Raw genomic sequence first — 10,916 nt, forward strand, 5'->3', positions numbered from 1 at the left:
CGAACCCGCCACGAAAAAAAAAAAAAAAAAAAAAAAAAAAAAAAAAAAGGGGAAAAAACGAAGAGAGGGTGTATGGGTGTATGTGAGAGGTGAGAGGACAGGCTGCGTCACCCCGAGTTCTGCAGGACGGGCTCCGGGGCCAGGCTGCTGCCCGGCTGCGCGGCCCCGGAGCCATGACCTGTCTCATGTTCAAACATCTCCGTTTCCCCTGTCACCCCGTATGATTCGAAGGGGGGATGCTGTGTTCCCATAGTCGAATGCGACTTCTGCACTACCGCTATCACATATCTATCCCCCCTCAATGCCATTTCCCGGAAGGAAATAAGGTATTTCTAACTTCTAGGGTTTCTGTGTTCCTCGAATGCCAAAACTGAATCACTAGCCAGCCAGGGCTGTGGTTTATGTATATACCAGTCGCGGATTGTAGGCAGATCGAGGGAAGTATGGTGTACTCGCTGGGCGGGGGTAGTCGGTTGGAAGGGCGTTGTCCCCGTGGAGTAACCGGTGTGAGGGTTGAGAGTTTCGGATAGTCCCAATGACTCGGTTCGACAGATGTGGAAAGACTAAAGACCAACGTCGGGTGTTTTTAGGAATGGATCGTATGCCCTATTGTCTTTCGGGCACTTGCTCAGGAGGGCCGTTCAGCGAAAGTATTCGGCAGGTCTGTGCACCCTCCATGATTCATATTGGCGTTCAATGCGGTCCTTGCGGTCGGACTCGTAGAGTGAACCACGGGTGGGAGAGGTCCGCGGGGATCGGTAAACGATGGTATGCCGACGCTTCACGCCTTGTGGGGTCCGCTCGATAATCGCTTTCTGGGTTTCAGGGCGCACCGTCGGGATCCGGGCAGCAACAGGGTAGGTCTTGTCGTAGCTGATCACAGGAGGTTGAGCCTTAGGATTTTCTTTCCTGTGCAGACGGAGGCCATCCTCAACAGCACGGAGGAGACCACGAACAGCCTGGCAGTTGTTGGGGATCTTGACCAAAGTAAACACGTTGTGCTCACGCTCGACGACTGAATATGCCTTGCCGTTCTTGCTGTATAGGTACGAAGCGACGTCAATGGCATACTGATGACCACGGTCACAGAGCGTGCCACCCTCCTTGTGGACCCTCCAAGGGTCGGAGCAACGCAAGCAGCCGCTGGCATGGCGCTCAAACTCGGCCATCACAAAGTCCTCATCGGCGTGGAGGTCCCGCACGGGAACAACAGGAGGCTGGTAGATGGCAGGCATGGTGGATGAACGAGGGAGAGGAGTATGCCCAAAGAGTGATCTCCTTCCGTGGCCGTCGTCACGTACGGCGGAGGTGCGGGAACGGGGGTAGAAGCAAGAAGTCGTCTGGATGGGCGACAGCGTGACGGTTAAGTAGTGGCTCTGAGAGACTAAAACCTTCAGAGTCCTAGAGTGGCTGGGCTGTTTCTGCTACCGTGCTGGAATAGATCAAGTTCAAGTATAGAAACAGCAGTGGGTGCTGCAGCAACGATGGCACACGTGATGTGATAAGATATAGTCGATGTGGACCCAAAGGAGCTTTGGAGAGAGGATAGAATGTCTAGAAGTAAAGCAGTGACAGAGGGGGATGAGTGAAGTTTATAACCGTCTGGAGAAGAGCAGACTAGAAATTGGAGGGACTCCTTGGGGGCAGAGGCAGCTTTTATGTCCATTGCAACATTGATGGACAGATGGTTATCCACCCTCCAACAACATCATACTACTCATGATGGATAGCAGCCTGGGGTTTGTTAGTCTAAGCGCCACACAAACAATGCCCTTTGAGGTCCTGTACGGGGTATTGCGCTCCGTGCTGGGGGAAGCCGACGTCACGGCTGGTTCTGTATGAGTAGGCAACTAGGAAAGTCTACCACGGAGACGCTGGTGACCCGAGGGATGGACCGTGTCCCACTCTAAGCCTCCCTCGGAGGAGCTGCAGATCATCGATGAGTGGGCAAACGACCCTCTGCTCGACACAGACGAACATGGGCTGCTGTGGCTGTTGTGTTCTGGCGGCGCCGCTTAGGGCAATGGATGAGGCTGGAGCGGTCAGGGGGGGAGACTCTGGCTTTTCTGCGACTCTTGCTGTCACGGCCTGGGAGCAAACAGTCAGTACGCGGTCCTGTGATTCGTGGAGAGGGACAAATACGGTCAACACCCGCCGTGCATAAGAGAATCTGGCGGTCGTGGCTCTGGCTGGCCGGTGCTCGCCGTGCAGCAGGGCCTAGCGTGGTGGACTCGACAGGACTGGACCGGAAAGCGCCGCTATGATGGAGAAGATGTCATCTGTCAGCTTGTGAGGAGACACGCAGCGGGGCCGCGAGTGAGTCTTGCAACAACATATCGCCGCTTGCTCCATCGCAAACACGCTGTCCTCGGTGGTTGGAGAGGACGAGGTCATCTCGGTCGCGTCATGGATGTGTCACTTGTCTATCTGCACGCACGTTTCTGCCGTTATGCCCACGCGCCTCGGCCTCGCTGCCCTAGCTCGCCACGTGCGTCCGTGCGGCCGACGCCCTACGCCCAATTGCCACGGCTGGCCGGCGGCTGCTCATCACCGCATTGACATCTCTCTGCAAGCACAATTCCAGACTCATTCGGCCAATGCATGACTCTTGCCGAGAAATCTTTTTTGTTGAAGTTGACGTTCTATCTACCTGCATGACGCATTACGGGAATACTCCGTATGTTCTGTTTGTTACATCTGCTCTGCAGCCATTGGCAATATTCTCCGCCTCTCCTCTCTTTTCCAGAAATAGACATGTTGTCTCTAATCATCACATCGAATACTCTCATACAGTGTCCTTTCTCCAATGCGAACTCCGTACCTGGTCCCTTACGGATATCCCTGTTCAATCCTTGCCCGCCATCTAGACCGCTATCTAGAACAATGACGTTCAAGCCTCGTCGCGAACTCAAGCCTCAGCCTCACACACCCCTCCATCAGCAACCCTAGCGGTCTTGCACAGCCCCAGCCCTGTTGTGCCGCACATCGTCGTCCATCCCACGGAGGATGATCAGCCAGAGACCTCTGACATCAGACCAGTGCTTTCTCTCCCGGAACGATTTTCCTACCTAGCGTGGAAGTATAATCGAGGCGCAAAGAGTTCGCAGGGGTTCGTCTCCCTCCTCGCGTGGTAGGGCAGATATCCGTCATGCATGTGCGGCCCCGTCCATAAGGCTGTCATTCGCGCCCATCTCGACGGAATATATGCACGGGGTATCTTTACGCGCGCTTCTCTCACCGGATCATCACGTCCAACGGTTCTGGCCAGGATTGCAATATACGATACAAGCGACTGTTCTCGGTGCTAACCAGTTTTCCTATTCAGATTGCAAAATCTCCTAGCTTCCCCATAATAGACACTGATCTATTTCTTTCGTGCTTCGTATCCGTTCATATCCAAGCACTCCTTTATCACGAGTGGGCCATGAAACGCCCTTATGCAGCAATGTTCGAGAAAACAAAAACGGTCATGTTTTTCAACCAGACTTGAATCTGAATTGCCGTCGCATTGCTTGTCTCTGCTAAATTTACACAGCTATTTCGGCAACACATGATGCCTTATCAATGCCACCACGATGGCGTAAGATCATGGTTGAAGACGAGTTTAGCGCTTCCGCCCCGTGCACTGATTGCTACCCTCCAAGGTAACTAACATAAAAATAGCTTTGTGGTTTGCTTCCTCGCCTTCTTCACGGATGCAAGCCACCAGTCAAATGTTCCTTTGTCATTTCATGCAGGTATAACCTCTCTTGATGCCTGAACCTTCTTTCAACCCTTTTCGCATTCACTGTACCTATTCTCCCCAGGGTCTGAGCGCACTTCCAGCTTCTAACCAGCACGCCAGGCAACCATGCATCCCGTTCTGGCTGTCATTCAGGTCATTCAGGGTCCTTAGGCGCCGTCTTGTTGCTGCGCCGCAATTCTAGATCGGCCCTAGCTTGAACCTTCACGGCATCTCCGTCCTACCATCAAATTGATCGGTATCTCCCACTACTAATTCCCGAGTGTGCTATCTTGATGTCGTATACTGCTTCCTGGCTAAGTTAAGTCAGCCTTGTCTACTTCACAGAAACTGGAAACTGCCTTGCTTTCTGCCTGGTGCATCGATAAGTGCGCTCGTGACCGCTGTCTCTGCATAGTGGTATACATTACGTAGAACCGGAGGTTTGTCAAAGCTCATCACCCTCTCCAGTTCTTCTTTTTGCATCATGTGTTACCTCGGTTCGTCAGGCATACTCTGGATGGAATATGCTAGATGAAAGAACTTGTCTTCTCTTTATGTCATATATGCTGTTCTTTTCGACTATTTGCCGGCTAGCGCGGAAGACGGATCTTTAAGAACGTACATACAAGCTTAAGAGCCACGAATATTCGCTCGCTCTCTCTCAGCTCCATGAGATAATCTGTGCAACCTTGTCCACCGCATGGCGTCATATTGCAAGGCTATGATGACTACTGCATCCTAGATGATTGTCCATGCCTTGCTATGAACGTTCGCCCTTGGATAGAGTAATACAGAATCCCAATGGTATTCAGAGAGAGAGAGAGAGAGTATCTAGTTACTCAAAAAAGAGTCGGCTACTGTTACCTGTCTTTATCACTGAGAAGGATTGCCTATCCTGCAACTTGTTGGGGAACTTGATGATCGAAGAACGGGTCACACCTTCAAGACGCCGTGGAGGTCCCCAGCTACGCCAATAACTTCTTATACCTCCATTGACCTCACCACCTAGCATCAGAACCCGAGGCCTGCTGTCGCACGGGTTAAGCCACTGAGTTAATCACGCCTAATAGACTGTGTGAAAGTGAAAACTGGTGAAAATTCTAACTGTAAACATGGCAGGTCCCGATCAAATCCTCCTGGAAGTAAAAACCGCACAGGTGGATTCGTTGTAGCACCCTTGCCCACAAATCAATGGTTAGGGGTATGAGCCTTTTGCTTTTTTTTATCATTATGTCCCAAAGATGCTTGATGCTTCTTTTGTTTATCATGCAGATGCTTGCATGATGGTGGCAATTGGGTGCGAGTGCTGGGGTTGTTATACGCAGTAATGGTTGATGGTGAATGTGTTGTCGGTAGAGAAACACAGTGAGAGTCATGCGTGAGACACTGCATCCATAGCAATGTGCCTTGTAATAGTTAGTCGCCTTCTAGGTTGCGGCTTGTATAATTTCCCGATATTGTTTTCTTGAGGATAAGTACCATGATGCACGGCATTCTGCGATAAGTACTATCAATAGGTAGTCATAGTCTTTGGTGAATTAATGATATTATGAGAACCTGACCCGAGATACTATATATTCACATCGACAAATCGGAAATCTTCTCAGAGCGGCTTTCTCCCATACACAGTGTACCTTACGGCACGTCAGCATCCCTATTTGAACCGGAGAAGAAGACAGGGGGACATACATCTTCGTATACGCATGCACCTTGTGATCCTTGAGCTGCTCCTTAACCAGCTCGTAATGGACCTTCGCCTCCTCAGCACTCCAGCCCAGAACCTGCGTGTAGAGCCGCAGCCCATACGCCTCCACGGCGTCCTGAGCGCCAATCGCCTGCCATCTTCCCAACTCTTTGAGCGTTGGATCCTTTGGCCACGGCGCCAGTGGAAGGATGTACACCTTCTCCACGACGTCCGTATATCCGGCATCGATGACCCACTGTTTCAACCTGTCGTAGATATTCAGCTCCCTGCCGGACTTCTTTCCCGCATCGTCTAGGCATTTCAGGTATTGCGCATAGGGTGAATCCGCCTTGAGGGTACCGTCGTCGCTCCATGCTCGTACGGCAAATTCTTGAATCTCGAAGTAGCCTCCAGGCTTGGTGTGCTTGAAGGATTGTCGGAGGAGTCGCGGCCAGTCTTGGACACAACTGCGGGGAAAGGTCAGCGAGATTGGATATATACATACATCCTGGCAAGGAGAGAGAAACATACCCTGCGATAGTTCGTGCGTGGATAAAGTCAAAATGATCAGGTTCATACAACCACTCATTTTCGAAATCCTCCACTACGAATTCAAGGTTTGGCGGCACCCATCGGGGCTGGATCGCACTCAGGTCATTTCCAACGACATGCGCTTTGCGAAACTTCCTGTAACGAGAATGGAGGGTTAGACTAGGATTTGGTTCTCTGTAACATGACCATCCGGGACGTACTCTGCGACGTCTAGAGCCCAAATTCCAGTTCCTGTACCCAAATCCAGGATTTTGTGCGGATTTCTCACAGGGGCGTTGTACAGTTCGCCTTTGAGGAGCAGGAGGCATCTGAATGATGTTTGTGTCACCTTTAGGTATGAAAGAGGCGGTGGGTGGTCAGCTCACATATGATGCGTCTATATCACGGTTAGCAGATCGATAGCTGAAATGTGAGGAATCGGGGCCATACCAAGTCCAGACGGTCCTGTTCGGTCTCATCGTTGGGCATTCTGCTCCGGTTAGTAGTTCGTCCTGTCGAGCAGAATGGGGCAGTTTTCAACCGTACAGATATTTCCCCTTGGAACACAATATTAGCATCAAATCGTGGTCAACATACAGTGAATCAAAGTGAAGGGTATCCGTACCTGACCGTAGCTATGGTAGCGACGACCATTCTCATACACATAGTTTAGGACGCTCGAAGCGATCGAGGTTTTATCCGATTCTGCGCCGCTAACATAACCTTCCTATTGATGCACGGCGATCAGCAACGCAGGGTATTTTAAACCAAACGCGGCCGTTCTTGCTACCTCAGTATCGTCAATCGCGGTTCCAGTGCCGACGTTGGCATATCTCCCAGGAGGCGCCTTTTGCTTTTCTGCACGTCTCTGAGTAGAGGCTGCCATATTGATCTGAAACAAAGAGGGTGTTGATAGAGCTCAGTAGGCAAGTCGGGAGATGATAGGATGCAAGAAAGATCAGGGAAGAAGCTCCGGTACTTTTGTTCCTCCCCGACGATAGCTTGCTTCTCCACTTCACAGGTGTCAATTTCAGCGCTAAGGCTCTATACAGTCCAGCTTTTGCATGAGATGCAGCGTCAACAATGCAGTACTGCGTTAGGTACCTACCTAAATTATGAAGGCAGGCAACCTTTCCTGCTTACCCCCGATCGATGTCGCGGGCCGTTGATCAAGACCAATTCGGGATAAAATCGGATACATAGCAGAGAATTGTACCCACACATGTTTCTCCAGTGGTCGAAATATAGCAAGAGGCGGGGATGGTTTCACAGAGCGTGGAGAACATCCCAACTGGCGGTGGACCCGTTTCCGCGGAAGCGCGGCACAACTCCAGGCTGTGTATGATTGGTGCTGCGGTGGTGAGCCCTCGATTTCTAGCCCAATCAACAACATAAAAGAGGTGACCAGAGCTTTCAACAGCAGTTCTTGTGTGGACAACATACATTAGGTTGCAGGAAGCTATCTTTTCACGTACGCAGTATTTCTTTTCTTTCTTTTTTTATACCACGCACGTGTCCTATTACCGCGTACAGCTTATTCAAAAATAAAGTGGACCCAATGTCGGTGGCGATTGAACGCTCGAATCCCCGAAAGTGTGGGGAATCAACAGCTCCTTCGCATTGTTGTCCGAATATATCCTGCAGGTTCCAGTCAGAATGGTGATATCTCCAGTCTCCTCGAGAAAGGATTCTGCTTGGGGAATGCCAGGGGAGGTGGGAAAAATTGTCCCGATGGAAACTCTCGGCTTAATCGAAATATTGATTATATTCGTGATAAGTAGAAGTCTCTCGAGATATTTTCCTATCACAGTGAGGATGGTTTTAAGGGCACATCATTATCAATGTAGGGAAAATCCTAATAATAACAGTGGTTTACAGTACCTGTACAGAATCATTGCCGGCGAAGGAATGGATCTGTAGACCGTATATAAACTAATTTAATTGCCAATAAATCCGTTCATATATGCTACTCATCTTCGATAGTAAAAGAGAGAAATAAAGTCAGCTATTCATTCTAACCTCCTGAGTGATATAAAATAAAGTACAAAAAAAATACAACATCTACAGTAAAATAAGTAGTCACTAGAAAACAACAACGGTTTATATCCTCCTAAAGGGAACCGTCAAACGGCATCATGGGACTCCCACCTAAAAAATCAGAAAGCAACCTAAACTCGAGATGATCATCAACAGATATGTCAGTCTCCCCCAGTCGCGGTCGCTTTCTCTGTGACACTTCAGTCTGTGACTGGATCTGCGGGGAGAAGTAGTGTTGTCCTGACGTAGCTGGGGCCACGAAACTACTTATGTCTGACGCGGGCTGGCAGGTCATTTCCATCATTCCTGTGGATATGCTCCTTGTTAAAAAGTCGTCTCGACATAGACGCGGCAGCGTGTAGGCTGATGGGGTAGGGGGGCCAGTGAAGCTCGAGAGACCGTGTGACCTGCTCAAGAGCTTTTTCGTGCTTGGTTGAATGTCGGGAATGCTGCTTGGGACTGGTGACATTGGTTGCTGCGGGGAATTCCTTATGAGATTGACGACCTCAAGAACCGTTTTGAAGGCGCGCCCAACCTTGCGGATGTAGTTGTTTGCTTGGGTTCTCGCGTCAAGTTCCTCGTAGCAGGAGCAGACATTTTGCAAGAGATTGATGTCCTGGACCGCTTGTGACTCTTCTTCTACCGATACCGACAAGAGGAGGTTCTTGGCCAGCGAAAAGAATGCGGTTACCGGAAACATATCTAGAAGACGGTGAAATAGTAAGTCTTTTTCCTGTCCTGCATTGGATGAAGACTCCCAGTTGGCAGTTTCGCCTTTAGCGGCCGCGCCTACAGAGCTCGAGGGAGTCCTTCCAAACGGTATAGTATCAAACGGGTCATTGTTGCCATACGACCTCAGCAAAAGGCGGCAGCTCGCTCTTGCGCCGTCGAGTGCCTGGCGGACGTGGCTTGGCTCAGAGCTTCCCCGGAAGGCACTGATACGGGTGGCTAAAAATTCGAGTTGCAGGTGGATATCCTGAGGCTCATGTGAGCTAAAGATGCCATGGATATTGGCCCAACGGTCGAGTCGCTGCTCAATGCCTGACAGCGCAAGCCAATGCTTCGTGAAAGGTTGCCTCCGCCGCTCTGGTGCGTGGAATAGCCGGTAGATGTCCTCCTGCAACTGGGCAAGCTCAATTCGAACGGAAAAGTCCGCATCAGCAAAGCCAGTTTGGTCAAACTCGGAAGAGAGGCTGCAATCGACGCTAGACAGCCAGCAGACAGACCCTTGAGAGATAGATAAACTCTTGTCCCGAAGATATAATGATCTAAGAACTTTGAAGCGTTCCAGCGCTTCCTCGGGCCCGACGCCATTGGATACGGAGTACGTTTGATGAAGACCCATTGTTCTCGCAAGGACACAGGCTTGAGCAAAGACTGACTCTGCAAGGCCGGGGGAAAAATACTGCTGGGCAGCAATGCTCTTCGGAAAGGCTTAGTCTCCACCACTCAAGGCTTAGTCTCCACCACTCATGATGACCATGGATACTTACAAGAAGGGCCAAGGCTTGGACGTTGATTAGTTTCGGTGCCAGCAAAATGTGAGAGTTGCTGAGAGCGGCGGGGATGGTCGATAGGAATGGTTCGAGGAATTGTGACCCTAGTACTTGGTCGTTGCCTCGTGCGAAACACTCAGAACCAAGGACAAGAAGGATGATGGTGCTAAAGCAGATGGCCCAAGCATCGTCAGCAGGCCGCAACGCTCGACTATAAATCCGGTCTACGTTGGACCAGAAGGAGGATCGGACAAATATATCCGTCATATAGTCTGCTTGGTCAAAGAATTGGGATTCGACCATCAACAGGAACTGCTTTGGTGGAAGTCGAATGTTGATATGATCGGTTGGAAGGTCAAAGGACTCTTCAATACCAGCTTCGAGGCACATCCGAGCGAGAAGCTCTTTGATTGCTTCATCATTTGCTGGCTTCTCTTGCAGCTTGCTCAGTTGAGCTCCCCGTTGTTCAGAGAGTGTGATATCGCAGAACTCAGTGCAAAGAGCAAACAGAGTGCAAGGACCATGATAACGATCAATGAGATCAACAGAACTGCGGTAGCGATTTGTTGCTGGTTGAGATTGACCGTCCTCCCCAATGGGGTCGTCTGCTGAAAAAGTAATCAGAGGCTCTTCTTCTGTCTTTTTAGCAGTCCTTTGACTGACACGCTCTTTGAGCAAGTTCGTCAGGAATGAGAGTTGTCCCTCGATCTTACTCAATCGACCTTCTAGACTCGTGACATTATTGCATCTGAAACCGGGTTCACGTCAGACTGGCGACGCTTTTGTCTGAGAAGAATCATTCTCACAATAACTTGACATGATTTATCCTCTTCCCAGGTGTACTATAGCTGCAATCCACACCATCCCTCTTACAATTTACACAGTGGGGTTTTTCGCGTCCGCAGCGAATCTTTCTTTCGCGGCAATGAGCACAAGCTCTATCGTGGGTGGACCAAGAGTGTGTCTATTTGCGAATTGTTAGCCAGATCAAGTAGGAAAGAAGCGGATGGCAGCATGCAACGCTCATGGGAGGATTATGTATACCCCTTTCTCTGAAGACGTCATATCTGTCGCAAGGAAAGCTCGTAGACCATGTGTTGAATCCAAGTCCATGATCAGCTCTCATGCAGAATCGGAGAGTGCACTAGCCTGCCACGCACTAATTCTGCTATCGCAGTACTGATGATTTTAACAATTTGTACTCCTGGTTACCAAAATAAGGCAACACAGAATAGACGTTGATCACTGCCCACATTGTTCCTTTATCTAAGCTCACTGAGAAGCTCTGAGATCTTGGGCCCCCCAGCTTATACCAAGAAATGCTGGCATGCTCAACTCATCCAATCAATTGTAATATCTGGCTCAGTATAAAAGCACCTCATATGGCAGCACGCCTGAGCTGAAATCCTGGTGACTAGCTTACTTTCGGTTTATCAGTGTCATA

At 50.0% G+C, this 10,916-nt stretch overlaps 3 protein-coding genes across 3 annotated transcripts; all 3 read right to left on the reverse strand.

Moving 5' to 3' along the window:
• Positions 1-641: 641 nt before the first annotated feature.
• Positions 642-1,235, reverse strand: VTN00DRAFT_5058 (uncharacterized protein; the record flags this gene model as incomplete). Its single annotated transcript, XM_069431549.1, has 1 exon — positions 642-1,235. One exon carries the CDS (start codon positions 1,233-1,235, stop codon positions 642-644), a length of 594 nt encoding a protein of 197 aa, XP_069290573.1.
• Positions 1,236-5,327: 4,092 nt separating this feature from the next.
• On the reverse strand, positions 5,328-6,825 carry VTN00DRAFT_5059 (uncharacterized protein; the record flags this gene model as incomplete). The annotated part of the gene is made up of 9 exons (XM_069431550.1): positions 5,328-5,358; positions 5,414-5,875; positions 5,940-6,095; positions 6,161-6,268; positions 6,326-6,336; positions 6,390-6,429; positions 6,486-6,496; positions 6,565-6,666; positions 6,730-6,825. The coding sequence occupies 9 exons, from the start codon at positions 6,823-6,825 to the stop codon at positions 5,328-5,330; spliced, it is 1,017 nt and encodes a 338-aa protein (XP_069290574.1).
• A 1,224-nt stretch (positions 6,826-8,049) lies between these two features.
• Positions 8,050-9,862, reverse strand: VTN00DRAFT_5060 (uncharacterized protein; the record flags this gene model as incomplete). The annotated part of the gene is made up of 2 exons (XM_069431552.1): positions 8,050-9,381; positions 9,470-9,862. The coding sequence occupies 2 exons, from the start codon at positions 9,860-9,862 to the stop codon at positions 8,050-8,052; spliced, it is 1,725 nt and encodes a 574-aa protein (XP_069290575.1).
• Between the last annotated feature and the right edge of the window lie 1,054 nt (positions 9,863-10,916).

The sequence above is a fragment of the Thermoascus crustaceus genome (assembly GCF_041956765.1).
Source record: "Thermoascus crustaceus strain CBS 181.67 unplaced genomic scaffold VTN00scaffold_2, whole genome shotgun sequence".
NCBI classification, from domain to species: domain Eukaryota; kingdom Fungi; phylum Ascomycota; class Eurotiomycetes; order Eurotiales; family Thermoascaceae; genus Thermoascus; species Thermoascus crustaceus.